General features: G+C 42.1%; 1 protein-coding gene across 1 annotated transcript in view; it reads left to right on the forward strand.

Moving 5' to 3' along the window:
• CCDC186 (coiled-coil domain containing 186) overlaps nt 1–17,323 on the forward strand; it is a 54,378-nt gene that overhangs the window by 10,453 nt on the left and 26,602 nt on the right. Inside the window, exons 2-5 of the mRNA XM_060241602.1 lie at nt 5,561–6,207; nt 12,873–12,999; nt 13,998–14,126; nt 15,370–15,582. Of these exons, the coding sequence (XP_060097585.1) occupies nt 5,576–6,207; nt 12,873–12,999; nt 13,998–14,126; nt 15,370–15,582 (1,101 nt within the window). The 5' untranslated portion in view covers nt 5,561–5,575. The remainder of the gene's footprint in view (nt 1–5,560; nt 6,208–12,872; nt 13,000–13,997; nt 14,127–15,369; nt 15,583–17,323) is intronic.

Below are 17,323 nucleotides of genomic sequence, written 5' to 3' on the forward strand. Positions count from 1 at the left end.
TATAGTCAGCATTCTAGCCACAACATTGTGTACTGACTGTAAATTCAGGATAGTCTTCAGGGGCAGTCCCACATAGAGCACATTGCTGTAATCCATTTTAGATGTTATCAGGGCATACATCACAGTGTAATAGCTATTCTGCCTGGGAAGGTACTCAGCTGGCTCAGCAGCCAAATTTGGTGAAAGGAACCCCTGGCCACCACTGCCACTTATTGGTCTTATTGGAAGTCCAGCAGCACCCTCAAGCTACATACCTGCTATTTTTTTTGGGGGGGGGGGGGGCGGTATCCCAATTCCTGGATCAAAATTTCTCCCCACCAGTAGTACCTCTGTTTTGTCAGGATGAATTTCAGCTCATTAGCCGTCACCCATCCTAAAACTGCCTTCAGGCAGGAAACCCTGTTCACAACCTCCCTGGGATCTGCTTGAAGGACAAGATAGAACTGAGTGTCATCCCCATATTAATGGCATATCAAAAGTGGGAGGGGAGTTAGAGAATCTGTGATTTTATCTGACAAGACAGAGCAGGCTTGATAGGATTATATTTTCTATATCTTGTTGTTAATCTAAGGAGCTCAGGGTGGCATATATGGTTCTTTCCTCCCTATTTTACCCTCACAACCACAATTCAGTTAGGTGGAGAAAGAATGACTGACCAGAGGCTTCCAGGCAGAGGCGAATATGAACCCTTCTACTTTTTTTACTCCCCTTAATCCTAGTAGAATACTCTAATCACTGTACCACACTAGGTCTCAGAAAGAGATAGTAGGATCTCAGAAAATGTGAATTATATTAACTGATGATGTTGCAGGCATTCAACCAATAAATGCCTGTTGCATTCCAGCAACTCACTCTCTGTTACTGTGCTGTTGGACTCTTGTAAGTTTGTCCATTTCACTCCATGACATAACTTTAACAATCCAATCCCTTTTTTCTGGTGTTTTATCTTGTTTCCATAACTGCGCATATAATGGCCTAGCAGCTGAAAGCAAGTACCAAATTAAAGTTCTATCTTGCTTTGGAAACTTCTCCATTTGTAATCCCAGTAAAAAAAGTCTCTGGAAGTCTCTTAAAGTCATATCCCAATATTTTTATAATCTCTTGTTGAATCATCTGCCAAAACTGTTTTGCTTTTTCACACGTCCACCACATATGGTAGAAAGAACCCTCATGCTTTTTACATTTCCAGCACCTGTCTGACATCTTGTTCATTTTTGCCATTTTTTGAAGTCATATACCATCTATATAACATTTTAAAACAATTTTCTTTAATATTGTAACAAGTCGAAATCTTCATAGAGTTCTTCCATAAGTATTCCCAAGATTCCATCTGTATTTCTTTATTTACATTAATTGCCCACTTTATCATTTGAGATTTTACTACTTCATCTTCAGTAGACCATTTCAGTAATAAAATATTTTTGAAATTAAAAACTATGCCTAATCTTATCCAATACCTAATAAAATATGAGCAGAATGATATGGTGGTGTCCCAGCTTCACTTTCATGTTTTTCCTCTTGTTATCAATATATTAGTTGTACCTGCTCTGTAATATCTTTTTGTTTTCTCTACTTTAGATCCCATTCATACTTGTTTTGCTTTTCTAATAAATGTTCAGAGATAGATCAGTATTTTGAACCTTTGCAGTATCTTTTAAGAAAGCATGCCCAGTGCTTTTAAAAGAAAGTTTTGTTTTGTCCTCTAAAAGACAGTATGATAATATATTTAAAATCATATTTGGAGTCTATTGCTGTCCAGTTTGAAAGGGAACACTTGAACTTAATGGTCCCAAGTGGACAGCTACAATATGCAAAGGAGGTCCTCCAGTGCAGCCTTTGCTCTCTCAGCCACTATAGGTGATTTCTGTTTGTTCGTCTAATAGCTGGACATGGCTCCTGCATCTATCAAAAGTAGGAATACTCCACATAGGGCTTATAATTTAGTATACTATGAAGGCAATCCTACACTGGTCTATTCAGAATCCTACTCAGGTCTTTTTGATAGGGCATATTCCCAGGAAATGCACTGGATGTCATTTAACTTGGCTCCTTTAGTTGCTTTGTGACCCTGTTTTAGTATCATAGAGCTATGATCTATTGTAAAACACTAGTTCGCTATTCAAAAATGATTGATTCATTTCCTGCCATTTAACTAAATGTAATGCAGAGCATTTGATGTGTACACTTTTATTTGGTTCCAGGAAAGCCCATGAATGATTCTCTTTTTGTCCTTATAAAAAAGTAGTGCTGGCTGTGGAACATCCTGTTTGCTTTGCTCTCTAGGCCTCAAGACATCCTAGCAGAGAGGATCTCTTTGTTGTGTGTTCAGTGGCCCTTGATGTTTTGATTTAAAACACAGATGTGTCTAGGGTATTGTTTATCATGTAAAAGAGCTTAATAAAAATGATGATAATCTGCATCATTATAGTGTTGTCACTATAATAGGAGAGCCAGTTTGGTGTAGTGGTTAAGTGTGCAGACTCTTATCTGGGAGAACCGGGTTTGATTCCCCACTCCTCCACTTGCACCTGCTAGCATGGCCTTGGGTCAGCCATAGCTCTGGCAGAGAATTGTCCTTGAAAGGGCAGCTGCTGTGAGAGCCATCACCAGCCCCACCCACCTCACAGAGTGTCTGTTGTGGGGGAGGAAGGTAAAGGAGATTGTGAGCCGCTCTGAGACTCTTCGGAGGGCGGGATATAAATCCAATATCATCATCTTCTTTATTCATAATAACATGCAGAATTTATAAGGGAGTTTTCCCTGTAAAAATTTTACTTACCTAGAAACTGTTTTGAGAAAGTAGAGCCATAGTTTTGTGCAATGTAATAGGTCTTTAGTATCCTGTACAAACTCAAGAAAATTTCCATTGATATGCAGCAATAAAAGGTTTTTTTAAAAAATCATGCTACTAATTAGAGTCACCAGATATCTGTGATGTGGAGATGGCAGACCTCAATCATACTGCGAGAACATCCATCCTGGTTTCCACCTTTAATTATTTTCATCAGATCGGTGATTGTCTGTGCCAGTATAGCAATGGAAAGGCTAAGGTACCAAGGGATTAATAATGAGCAAATGCATTAACGCTGCATAGGTTTTATTTCAGTTGAAGATGAAGGCTACAACACATTTTTGAACTTTGATTTGGAGGAGGAGAGAGAGAAAGTGCTTTGGAAGAGTTTCATACCTAAATCAAAGTCCAACAATGGTTTTAAAAATAAATTAAATGATCATCAGTTTTGCAAAAGATTAATTACTCTCAACTGCGAATAGTCTGCTTCAATTGCCTATGATTCATAGTTGGAAGAAAAGACACAGTAGTTATACCTTAAAACAGAGGTGTCGAACTCATTTGTTATAAAGGATGGAGATTACATAAATGAGACCTTGTCAGGCTGGGCCATTTGTGTTATAAAACGTAATGCCAGGTGGAGGAGATATAAACTTTATAAAGCACTAGACAAGCACAATTATTTTTTTTAGTTAAAATAAAACATGCTTAAAATATTGGCAAGCTTGCAATATTTTGTTTTAACAGTCTCCAATAACTGGCCCCTCTCGCTCTTAATTATTGCATCAAAAACTGAAGACAATGTCTGAGCTGTAGCAGCCTTGAGTATGCTGTTCAGGTGTTGTTCAGGTGTGCATCTGTAAGTTGCAAACCTATTTTTGATTTATTGGTATTCATTGCAGAAATCTCATGATCAATGATTTAATCCTAAAACCCAGAGGAAAATATGAAATGGCTGAGTATTTGGAGCTTTTGTACATAAGTTGCTTCATGTGCTGGTCAAGAATATGTACATGTAAAGGCACCATGACACAAACTGAGGGCTATGTGTTTGTCTACAAAACTATAGTCTTCCCCAGAGAAATTACTACAACCCCTGTGAGGCAGTGCAAGAACAGAGAGACAGCCATGTATAGTGGTCAGTATCAGCCTACTATCTGGGAAGTCTTAAGTTCAAAATCCCCAATCAACCAAAGGAAAATGTGAAAGAAAAATCAAAGGAAGCGTTCTGGGTAAACTTGATCCATATACACACTAATAATAATAACATTTTTTATTTATATCCCGCCCTCCTCGCCGAAGCAGGCTCAGGGCAGCTAACAACATAATCAATCTATACAATAAGTTATATAACAATTTTATAACCAACATTCAACATAAAACATTCCAATTTAAAATTAACATTTCTGGTGCTATTCTATTAGATGCAAGTATGTATGATGGCGGAATCACTTAAGACGAGTCCATCAATCATTCAGTCAGGTAAAGGCCATCCTAAAGAGGAGGGTCTTGCAGGCCCTGCGGAACTGTTCAAGGCTCCGCAGGGCCCGCACTTCCTCCGGGAGCTGGTTCCATAGGTGTAGAGCCTAATCTCAGTCTAATCTTGGCTTCTTGTTATTCCTCTTCTAAACAGTTCACATGCTTCGTAGGAGCATGAATAAAGGGGGAGGCAAACTTAGTTGCACCCATAACAAGCCCAACAACACACACACATTCTATCTCTCTATAGCAAGGCAAAAACTCATACCTTGACTAAAACGTTGGTGGTCTTAAATCATCTTTCTTTGTATCTCTTCCATGGGATCGAGGGAACTGAACAAAGGAAGTTCTCCCTCTTTCCCTCCTTCCCCAGGGGACAAGGAGGAGAAAGGAACCTCAGCCCAAAGAAGGAAGAGAGGCTTGGCTCCGTAGCTCTGCTGGGCAATCAGACAGCAGAGCTACAGAGCCAAGCTCCTTCATTGGCTGAGACTCCTCCTCCCTTCTCCTCCCTCCTCCTCCCTTTGGGAAGAGGGAAAAGAGTGAGAGGCTGCTTTGCTTAGTTGCCGTATCACAGGAGAGAAATAAAAAATGGTGACTGAAGGAAGCAGGCAAATGAGAAGGAAGCAGAAGACAGCCAGTTGCTGGTGGGCCTGATTGGAGCTCTGGGGGCTGGATCAGGCCCATGGAACAGACGTTTGACACTCCTGCCTTAAAAGTCAAACATCACTTGCTTTAGCTAGAAATTGTAGGTAAAATAATCTTTATTTTTCATCATATTTGGTGCAGGGAGGACAGAGACTGCACAGTGGCAGGTTATTTAAGAGTCCCAAGTCAGACTCTGCTTGTTGACAGTCTCACTGATTAATCAGGGCAGATGGGAGGGGCAGACTCTAAATTTTAATCTGTGATTAATCCTTCAGTTGATTAATCCATTAAAGCTTTCATTTACCTTGCAATATGCAGATTGGTAGCCCTGCTTCCTGTTCACAAAACATGCTTTTTATATCTTCATTCATACCATATATTTCTTAACCTGGGTATTTGCAGTCCTGTGAGGAAGGCATGGTATATGAAAGAAAGATGTATGGCATAATTCTGAGCTTTGAAATAACATAAAGCATCATTGCATAATGATGTGCCTGAGTACTGATCATTAGACCTCATGGAGTTAAATTTCCTGAGCTAACCCATGCTGATTATGTATTACTCAAATTTGCAGAAGTTTATAAAGGTTATTATAAACCCTGGTTTTGAAGACTTGCACTTAATAAGCTAAAATTTTCTTTCCAGATTGTGCATGGAAAGATGGAAGAGAATTTAGCAGAAGAACAAGGTGCATTAAGTATTGAGGAAGCTGTCAAAACTCTTGAAACTGGTGACTGTCTGCACATTCCATGCACTGGAGCTGATCAAATCACTTTGAGAACAGATGATAAACAGAGGATATTGAATCCCAGTTCAGCAGCTACAGATGCAAGTGGAAATGGGAGCAGTGTTGATACACAGTTTATACCAGAAGTCAATGGAGGAGGAGATTGTCAAGCTGAATCCTTTGAAATACAAATAGAAGGATCCAAGAAAGCAGACTGCTTACCTGCTACAGACTGTGAACAACCATTTTCCAAAAGGGATAGCACAAATCAGTCCCTAATAGACATATTACATGAGCTCAGAGAGTATGATCATATAAAAAGGTCTGACAGGATCTGTTCAGATAGCCTCTATGACACAGATTGTACCAAGAACCTTATTTCAACTATACAAACTACTTCCTCTCAGGAGGCATTGCTAGAAGAGATAGAGTCTGAACTACTATCGACAGATTTATTGAGCGATCATAAGCCTCCAAATGGAGTCTGCAAGAGCGAGGCTGCATTGGCTGTGTTTGAAAAATACATGCAAGATAAATATCTACAGCAAGAGCACACAATAAAGAAGTGAGTACTAAATGCTTGTCACTGTAGAGGTCTTTATACTGGGCATTTCTCTCTTGTCTGTTATTGTGTTAGCTCTGTGTGCTGGGTAACTATAGTGATGTGTTGTGGGTGATATGCTATCTTGGACAAACACTGATGGCTCCTGAAACCTTTTCAGCTTAAGAGGTTGAGAAATCATTTTACATGTGATGATGCAAGCATTACAAGTTCGATTCACAAATAGGTGTATGGTTTTCCAAGATCATGCATTTAAAAATCTGGATCCAAAGTATTATAAGGTAATACCAGGCAATTCTTGCTCAGTGATTTCTCATCCTCCATGACAATCCATATTTAATAGTGAGAGAATATTCTGAGAAGGGCTGTACTTGAAAGCCCTTCTTTGATCCTTCAGATTGGACCTCTGGTAGGTTTGAAGAACCTGCAGCCTCATCAAATCTCCACTTAGTGACATGCACTTTCCCTTGTTTCCCAAGGGTTCCAGTTACAACCTGGGTAACCACTGACTGCCACCAATGACTCTTAGGAGCATCTCCTGCCAGATGCAGCCATATGTCTAACACTCCATACTTAAACTGCCATTTAGGAGGCCTATCCAGTTGCTGTTATTGCGTCTTTGCTATTATTTCCTTAAGTTTCTTTCCCGCCCTCTCCGCAAGCGGACTCAGGGCAGCTAACAATCAGTTCAATTACTTCAAACAATAAATGCAATTAAAACATTTAAAAAAAAACCATTTTTAATGCTGTTCAGCAACAACCTAGGCGGGATTGTCCTTTACTAACAGTGAGCCAATAGTGATCGCAATTTCTCAATAGTGTAGGGTGGCGGTCCTCTCCTGGTTTAGTTACCAAAGACCTGCTGAAATAACTTGGATTTCCAGGCCCTGCAGAATTGAGAGAGGTTGGACAAGGCCTTTATGGCCTCCGGGAGGGCATTCCACATTTCAGGTGCTGCCACTGAGAAGGCCCTGGTTCGTGTAGAGCACAGCCTTGCCGCCCTTGGTCCAGGGATGGACAATAGATGTTGCGTCCCTGAACGCAATGCTTTCTGGAGAACATGCAGAGAAAGGTGGTCCCAAAGATAGACAGGCTCCCAATCATATAGGACTGTGAAGGTCAGTACCAACATCTTGAAACGGACTTGAAGCACAATAGGTAGCCAGTGCAGTTCTTTCAGCACTGGCTGAATGTGCTCCCATTGAGGGAGCCCAATTAACAGCTGTGCTGCCGCATTCTGTACTAGCTGTAGTTTCCGAGTCAGGATCAACAGTAGCCCCATGAAGAGAACATTACAGTGATCTATTCTCGAAGTGACTGTGGCATGGATTACCATTGCTAAGTCGTCATGTTCCAGGAAAGGGACCAACTGCTGAGCCTGCTGAAGATGGAAAAAGGCGGATTTGGTAGTGGCTGCAACTTCGGCCTCCATTGTCAGAGAGGACTCCAGAAGCACTCCCAAGCTCTTGGCCTTTGGGGCCGGTATCAATGGCACCCCGTCAAGAGCTGGTAAAGGGATCTCCCTTCCTGAGCCACCCCGACCTAGATAGAGAACCTCCGTATTTAGATAGCAAGACCAAATAGGCATGGTGAGTTTCCAGTGATCAGACTTAGTGTTCAATATATAACAAAGCTTAAGAAATGAATTAAAAATATAGGCATTCTGTTCAGGGAAAGAAAGAAAAGATGAAAGCACATAACTGTATCTTCCTTCACTAGGTACTCCCCAAAAGATGCCTGATTTAGGACAGGCTAGCTCAACTTGAAGTTGCAGTAGTTTAGAATTTGTTATTTCCTTGGATCTCTACATTGAGATTCCTCTCTTTTGTCCCCTGCCTTGTAGACAAGATGGAGTCTCTTGGTAACAGTTTAGCCTATTGTGGATTAAGCCAATCTATAGAGCTGCCCTAACTAGAAAAGTGGTTCCTTCCTCATGTCCTGTGAATCGGACTAGTATCTGGGAGACCCAGATTCAAATCCCACTGGTGTCATGGAATCTCAGTGGGTGAAGCTCGCTGGGTGACCTTGGGCCAGTCGCATTCTCTCAGCCTAATCTACCTTGGATTGTTGTTAGCCGCCCTGAGCCTGCCAAGGTGGGGGAGGGCGGGATATAAGTGAAATTAATAATAATAATAATAATACAAGGGTTGTTGTGAAGATAAAATGGAGGGGAGGAGAATGATGCAAGCCATTTTGGGGAAAGGTGGGATACAAATGAATTAGAATATATTTTTTTTAAATTATCCCACCTGAGAATCACTTGGATCTTTCTCCCCTTCCCCCAAAGGCTGTAAGTAGTCTCTGTCCCATCAGGATGTGAATTAACAGCCATTGTCCTACTTAGGCCAGTTGCATTAGCATAACCAACAGCTGGTGTATTCAGTGCTAGGAGCAAGATATGGCTTTCCCTCCCACCAGTCCCTTCCCTTTCTGCCAGCTGTGAGTTTGCAAATGGGCTCCTGTACATGGACAGAGTGTAGTCTCAATTAATACAATATTGGGGTCTGTGCCAAAAATAACTTAGGGTGAGTACACACATTCATAGTCTTGCCTAAAGTTCAATTTTTCCATCTTTGCCATTTAGTGCCAAACGATACGTACCTTTAATCCAGTGCTGAGTATCACTTTAGTCCAGTGGTTGACTCACTTTTGAAAACTGCTCTTGGGAGAGAGCGCTTGGTGGAACAGCAAATGGATAAAAGTGTTTTATTCTTCTAACGGCTGCATTCTATCCCCTCCAGTGTTCCAAATCTACATTTACTGCATGAAAATGAGCCTGGAATTCTGTAAGGAAGAAAAAAACCAATTGGTAGAAGACTTCAGTGCTTCCTTCTCTCCCTTTTCTGTACTATAAAGTGTTTGTTCCCCAGGATGCTTTGCAACAGAGAAGGGGTGATGGAACTAGCATTACATTGCCACCCTGTGTAGCAGCTGGTTTGGTTATATCAGCTGTCATTTCCTGTGCAGCAAAGAGCATTTGTGCTACTTTTATGACACACCTCAAATTCAGCTTGTTCCCTCACTTGTTGTCTGTCCCTGTACTGAAAGAGAGAGGCTACAGAATATTTTGGTGGGAGCATCTCCATTGCTTTTTGTGTATTAGTCTGGACATGGTGGCTGACTTGCTGCAGCTTAATGGTGAACAAAACCATTGGTTCCGGGTATAACAAGCAAAAGAGAAATGTAATATGTACACAGGCTAGTAAAATTCTTGCCAGTTGACTGAGTATCTGTTGCTGTTGTAATGTGGATATTGTAGTTCAGTTGTGTGACTAGTACATACATCACAAGCCACTGAAGATCTGGTTCTGCTTTCACCACAAATATTACCTTCATTTGAACCCATCTGTTTGCCTTTGAAGATAGTGTGACATAAAGGCAGGCGTTCTGAGAACCTATAATGTTTACCAGAAGATTCTGAGAAGCTATGGTCTAAAAGTACCCCATACTGCAGTGGAAACAAAGGAAAGGAGCAAAGCTGCTAGTCTCTTGGCATCTGTGAAACTAAATGCAACCTTTGTAAATAACATTGTTTAATAACCAGCAGCAATCAGCCACTAAACTAACTTGAATCTACTGATGGAACAAGAAATAAACGGTATGAAAGCTTAAAGGAGGATATTCATTTGATATTTCTCATGGCTTTCTGGAATTGCTCTAGTTCCTCTGCAAGAGACTTCATAACTGCCATTGCAGCATCTGTTTCTCCCCTCTCCTTCCAGAAGCACAACAGATGTCATATGAAGTTGCCTTATACTGAATCAGATCATTTATGAAAGTCAGTGTTATCCACTCTGACTGGCAGCACCTATCCAGGGTACCTGTGTTCATATCACCTGATATGTGATCTTTTTTAACTGATTGTGCCAGGGAATGAGCCTGAGGCCTTCTGCATGTAAAGCTGTTTAAATAAACCGTGGCCTCACCCCAGTTTCCTGGGACTCTTTGGATGCATTAATTTTGTAAGGTGAAACAGGCTATTCCACTCATTTCACTTGTAGCCATGTCTCCATTTTACCCCTTCATCTTCCTGATATCTTTGGGACACAGATGTGATCGCCCTTGAGTTTTAACATATACCTTTCCTTATTCACAAATGTGGAACTGTGTGTAGACTCAAGTCTCTCAGTATCAGAATCAATAGCCAAGATCTTTAATCTTTTTTTATGCTTCTAAGACAAGAGAAGTCAAATGTTGGCGCCCTGGGGTGAGCTATATTCAAGTCTGTATCTTCCAGGGCATCTTTGTGATTACAGAGAGGTTTCCCAGCTGCAGCAGGCTTTATCATTAGGCTGGGGTGTGAAGAATTCCCAGGCAGCTTTGTTTAAATTCTTAAGGTGCTAATTTTAAATGAAACTGAATCCCACAGTTACAGGAAATATTGTCTGCTGCAAATCTAACTCAAATAGTTAAAACCTTGCTACTTAATAATCACCACATCTAACAAAACATTTGGGTTACCTTCAATTACTGTTGCTAATCTTGAGTAATTATCCTACTGTGAACTCTGGCAGACTTTGGCTTCAAAGAGAGAATATCCTTGATGTGGAAAGTAAGGGTAGCTGTGCTGTGGCTTTTAATTCTATGAGCTGGTCAAAGCATTGCAAGTCTTAATTTTAACATAGTTACAACATGGAGAACAGGACTGTGCGCTCTGCTCTGGCCCACGTTCCTTTCTTCTCAGCTGATGTGAGCATACTGTTTCTAGTCAGGCACTGAAACCAAGAACATTTTTTAGGGTCATCACATTAATACTGATGTACCTATAACAATGAACCATAGTTAGGGGCAACAGTGAAGGATGGCGGGAGGGAGCTTCTGATCTCATAAGTAGATCCTGATTTCTTAAACCAAGATTCAAGAATCACCGCTGTTACATCTGTACTTTCTTGGTGGATGCACCTTGCCCTAAGATATTCTGACTGGAGGCTCTGAAGAGTCATTCCTTACCAGCATGTACACATAAGCACTCATATGCTCTTTAGATGTGATGGGACTGTAATTGTTTTGGAAAATGCATGATATTTAGGAGTTGGCTATCATTCAGATCTATTGTATTAGGGACAAGTTATTCGAGTTTCACTTACCTTCACTGGTCTGGACTGATGTATTGTGTCAATTCAGTATAGTTTGTATGTGGAATACATGCCAGTGTTTTCCCTTTTCTCCCACATAGATTTGGAACTTTTTCACATGACTAACTTGAAATAATATCTACAAAATTTGGCTTGTGTGATAATGATCCTGTTTAGCCAACAGCAGCTTTACTTCATAAACTTTCCAAATGTCACCCTCAGCTGCTAAAGAAGCTGGGCAACTTCAAATAAGAGCTTCATTAAAGTGTGGGAGTTCCTAAATTTTCTGAGGTTTCTAACTTGGTTGTAGTATATAAGGTGTACAGTCAGCAAGTTAAGCACATGCTTATTCTTTATCTTTGCAACTTATTGCTTGAACAAAAGTGAAGGGCTTTATTCTAGTTAAATGTCTAATTCATGTTAAGATGGTGCTTTGTTAAATTCAAAGTTTCAGACCATAGTGTCATAGAAAATGTTTATGGTTTGTTGGTTAAAGAAGTGAGAGACATGTTGCCCTAGAGCTTCATTTTATAATTTAGTTTGTGGCCAGCTGTAGTCTCCAAGCTACACCAGTCCATAAACATCACAAGAGGATGTTGTAATGACCATTAGCTTAGATGACTCCTTACACAAATTGCAGGGAGGATAAGCTTATTCAGTAGCTATTAGTCATGACAGCAGAATGTTATCATCACATTCTGAAGCTGCATGAATATCAGTTGCTGAAGAAAACCGGTGTGGAAAGGCTCTCTTGTCCTAATTGCTAGATTCCATGGAGCATTTGGCTCAGCACTGTTGGAAGCAGGAGGCTGTGATTAGGGCTGTATGATCAGATATTGCCAACCTGATAAGATGGTCAATATTTAGGGTGTCAGGTCAGCTACATCCAACACTGCTGTTGTCTCCCTGATGTGACTTTAGATTCCAGTGTTGTCATTCCCAATAACATTGGAATCAGGAGATAGGGGAGTCAGCAGTAGCTAGGTAATGCTCCCCAGCAGAGAGTCGAGCCTTGCCCCTTTTAATTTTAAGGGATATTATTTTCTTTGGTAGACCTGGCATCCAGGCCAGCCACTTATAAAATAATACCTCTTTAAAATTTAAAGGGGTTGGTCTCAACACTCAGCTGGAAGGTGGAAGCCAGGTCTACCACCCATTATGCTTTGTGGGTGGTAGACCAGACTTCTATGGTCTTGAAGCCTGGTTTTTTACCAATAGAAAGTGTCCTAAACAGATCCTGGACTAAACTGTGCCCACAGCCCACCATTGGTCCTGCGGGAGACCCTAGGGGTGGCGAGGCTGTGCATTGCTGCGGCGGGGGGGACAGTGGGGCTGTGTAGCCCGGTTGCCAACATGCCTGGTACTGGTCCGGTACTGGTCTGAGGGTCGGAGACCCCTGCTCTAGAAAACTCTTAATATTCTTTCATCAGAAGAAACTGGTATAGTATGCAAGGTGGCCTGCCCAGATGGTGACAGCTTTGGCTCTGTTAGAATCTCGAATTTGGCAAGACAGCTATTTTAATGGGGGTTTTTATCCTACAACTTTTGCTTTGACTGACTGGTTAAGGGTTTTTTTTATTATTTTAATGGCAGATTAATTAAGGAAAACAAGAAGCACCAGGAGCTAATTTTGGATATTTGTTCAGAAAAGGACAATTTAAAAGATGAATTAAAAAAAAGATCAGAAACTGAAAAACAGCATCTCGGCATTATTAAGCAGGTACAGAATTATTTCCATTAATATCTCACTGACATTCATTAAAATAAAATTTGCATTTCTAATTCAGTTTTTAAGATGATCTTGGATTCAGTTTGTTATATTTCATGCTACTTTTTCATGAAGAGCAATAACTCTTTTTCTGTAGTTTACGAGTACTGGTTTTGTCCATGTCTTAATATTATGCTGAACTTCCTCACTTAATTGCTCACATGGAGAGCCAGTTTGGTGTAGTGGTTAAGTGTGTGGACTCTTATCTGGGAGAACCGGGTTTGATTCCCCACTCCTCCACTTGTACCTGCTAGCATGGCCTTTGGTCAACCATAGCTCTGGCAGAGGTTGTCCTTGAAAGGGCAGCTGCTGTGAGAGCCCTCTCCAGCCCCACCCACCTCACAGGGTGTCTGTTGTGGGGGAGGAAGGTAAAGGAGATTGTGAGCCGCTCTGAGACTCTTTGGAGTGGAGGGAGGGATATAAATCCAATATCTTCTTCTTCTTCTTCAAATAATAATTGAAATAATATCCTGGATATATTACACACAGGTTAGTTTCCAGTAGCACCTTTAAGACCAAAGAAGTTTTATTCAGAATGCAAGCCTTCGTGTACATGCACACTTCTTCAGACGTCTGAAGAAGTGTGCATGCACATGAAAGCTTACATTCTGAATAAAACCTGGTTGCTCTTGAAGGTGCTGTTGGACTCCTACTTTGTTCTATTGCTTCAGACCAACACGGCTGCCCACCTGGAGCTATCGACATAGGTTAGTTTGCAGTGGCTTGACTTTTGGCTGCTGGAGCAGAAACAGTGCTATGTGGTTATCTTTCATGTGGGTAATATTGCTGCTTTGGATTAGTTTTAGAGAGCTTATGCTTCACTTCTCCCTAATTATGAGTGTGACACTTTCTTATATGTCACAGGTTTTAAAACCAGCTCAAGCTGCAAATAGGTATTTTTACTCATATATGCTGACATTTCTCTCATTAATTGCTATTTTCTTTTTCAGTTAGAGGCCAGAATAGAGGACCTCCAAAAAGAAGTTAAAGGTGCTAAAGATAAACTTGTATCGCAAGATGCTGCTGCAAAAAATGCTATCCAGCAACTACACAAAGAGATGGCCTTTCGTACCGATCAGGTACTTTTAGACAGCTTTGACAACTTTAATAACAGTGTGCTGTCTGCAGGAAAGCTGAAGCAACATGTAGGCACCATACAAATGAAACAGGGACAGTTATTTAATTGAACACTGAATATGTTTTGGCTCGAATAAATTATTGCAAACCATTTTGCACTCCTTCAGATTCATTTATGATATGTGATGAAAATGTGATTTTAAAATTTCCATACTATGTATTTATACCATGCTTTGGAAAACAGTTGGGAGGAGCCCAATAAACCATGAGCAGATCACTTCCTCTCTGTCCCACAGCAGCAGGCCTCACTTCTCTGGGGAGGGGATGCTACCACAGAACCTACTCTAGAGGGTCAGGAAGACTTTGGTAACACAGTGGGGGACTGCAGCTTCAGGGGAAATTGGCAGCAATCTCTGTCTCTCTCTGTGTGTCTCTGTCTCTGTCTCTCTCCCAAAAGAGAAGTAAAAGGTTACTTGGAAGGGAAGTTTCTGCCAGATTGCCTTCAAGGTGCAGGTCCTCAATGCTGGATGCCACTCCAGCCTTCAGGAGTAGCTCTTCATGGGGGAAAGAAGTAAAGTAGGCTTTAGGGAGAAAGGGGAGAGATCTGTTCATTGAACTGATTATATTTGTGGTTCATTGAATCCAGTGTGCTAATAAATGTTTTTGTATGACCAGTAGGCAAACCTGTAATGTGTTTGCTGTAGAAGGGGAGGCTACTCTCTTTTTTTGCAGTTCTCCTGGTATAGAGTAGTGGTTTCTTTTGGAGGTAGAGATGATGAAGAGAAAACTGCTATATATTTTAACCAGGGCATTTTTGTAGAAAAAGCCTAGTAGGAACTGGAGATTTTTGTAGAAAAAGCCTAGTAGGCTGGAGATGGCAAAGAGGATGGGTTGATAGGCATTGGCATTTCCTGTAGGCAAAGCATAGTTCCTCATGATGTCCAGGCTGGCAGAATATCCTTTGTGCTTGTCCTCTAAAACAGAATTGCTGTAGTCTGCCGATTGGAATGTAATGTTCTGTTTATATAAGAAGGTAACCAGAACATGAGAGAGAAGGAAGGAGCATCATTTGGTCTTACTGAACTAAACCCTAAATTGAGTCATAGTTTCAGATTCCTTAATCCTATTTTCAGAAGCCATGTATGCTGTTGGCAAGTATTTAAGCTTTATAAACGGGGGGTGGGTGAGTGGGTATACATTATATTTCACTGCCCAAAGTAAATGTGTAATATTTGATGTTTTAAGGCAAACAAGAAATGTGAAGAAGCCCGTCAAGAAAAAGAAGCCATGGTAATGAAGTATGTTAGAGGAGAAAAGGAGTCCCTAGATCTTCGAAAGGAAAAGGAGGTACTTGAAAGGAAACTAAGAGATGCAAATAAAGAAATCGAAAAGCACAGTAATAAAATAAAGCATCTGTCTCAGGAAAAAGCACGGTTGCATCAACTCTTTGAAAACAAGGTATAGTGCTTTTGGTGATTATGTATTCTTTTAACTTAACTTTGTATTCCAGAAATGGTTAAAATGCTTAAATCTCTTGCGTTGCTTTTTTACATTTGAATGAGTAATGGAATATAATATGAAAAGCAGTGGGCAATCATAGGTAACATCTTCGTGGTCATCTGTGCATTCACACTCATGGGATAGCGCGCCTGCGCCGATCCCCGAATCGATACCTAAAAAGCTCGGGGGTTTTTTGCGCTCGGCACCAAGGGGCATGCGCAGGCGTCCCAGTGCGCATGCTCACGGGCGTCAGTGCGAGGATCCCTCCAGTTGCTTTCTGACCGCTGCACTGAGAGGATCTCCTTTTGTGTCCCCGGTCGGTAAAGTAATCTTAGGATTGCCTTTCTTGTTGTATAAAGCCCATTTGTTATTTTCTTAGTGTAGTTAATTGTTAGATAGTTAGTGTTGTAAAAAAAAAAAAAGTTGGACTTGCCCTTCGGGGCCCAGTTTTCCCCTGTTTTTCCCCTCAAAGACTTTCCTGGGTGGGTTTTTTTCCTTGGAAAAGACGGGGTTTTTTTAAGAGGTGCAGCTCCTGTGGGAAGAAGATTGCCCCCCCCCCGACGGCCATTCCCTCTGCCTCCTTTGTTTGGGCGAGGGACATCGCATGGATTCTTGCTCGCACTGCCTGAGTTTTTCTAAACAAACTCGCAAGAATCGAGCAGCGAGGCTTTCGGCTGCGTTGGTTGAGTCGGCACTTCGTCCTCAAAAGATGGCATCGGGCCCATCGGTATCGATGGGAGAGGCCGCGGCCCCGACGGTCACATCGGCTGATACATCGCCGATCAGGACCGAGATGCCAGTCGAGTGTGGGTGTTCCACAGAGTGACCTTCTGAAGGGTCAGTGGACACCCCAGCTAAGAAGCGTCGGGATGACTCAGGGACCCGATCATCTGCACCAAAGAAGGTGAAATTTAAGGAGAAGCGGAAGAAGAGATCATCCCACACTCCTTCCCCTTCTCATGACGCTTCGACATCGATGTTGACCGCTCCACCGAGGAAGATCTTGGCGTAGCCCTTCGGTGTCGAGAGGCAGTGCTTCACAGCAGTTGCGTCTTTCGGCATCGGAGCAAGAGATCAACCTTACTCAGCGCTCCCATTCTTCAGGGTCAAGGCGTCGCAGTGAGAGCGACTCTGTCTCAGAGGTGGAGGTGTCGGCACCGATGGAGCCGTTGGCACCGCTGGATCAGGCAAGAGATTGGAGAGAGCTGGAACCAACTACTGTAGCTCGCCGCTTCCCACCGCTTTCACCGTGGGAGCAGCACCAGTGGCCTCCCTATGCCTAGCCATACCCGCCGTACCAATGGAACCCCCCTTGTGAGTTTGCAGACTGGGACCAGCAATCCGAGGCATCCCATATGTCGAGGCTTTCCCAGCACTCTAGGTGGCATCCCTCGGCATCGATGTCTGTCCCGCCCGAAAGACGCGGCGTGGTGGAGGAAGTCCAGCCTAGGTAGTCAGTGTCGATCCGGTCACCCGTCAGAGAGTCATCGCCGGTGCTCTCGGAACATTCTTTGAGGAGAGAGTCTTCATCATTGGACTCGGAGGTCGGTACCGACGATCTGGACAGGGCTTTGGAACCTTCGCCAGTGTCTCATACAGCTAAGGATCTTCCCATTTCACCATCGGAGGATCTAAAGTCGTATGGGGACCTGGCTGAAGAGAATGGCACTCTCCCTCTCTCTCCCGGTGACATAACCGC

This window comes from Heteronotia binoei, chromosome 6 (genome assembly GCF_032191835.1).
Source record: "Heteronotia binoei isolate CCM8104 ecotype False Entrance Well chromosome 6, APGP_CSIRO_Hbin_v1, whole genome shotgun sequence".
Lineage (NCBI taxonomy): Eukaryota > Metazoa > Chordata > Lepidosauria > Squamata > Gekkonidae > Heteronotia > Heteronotia binoei.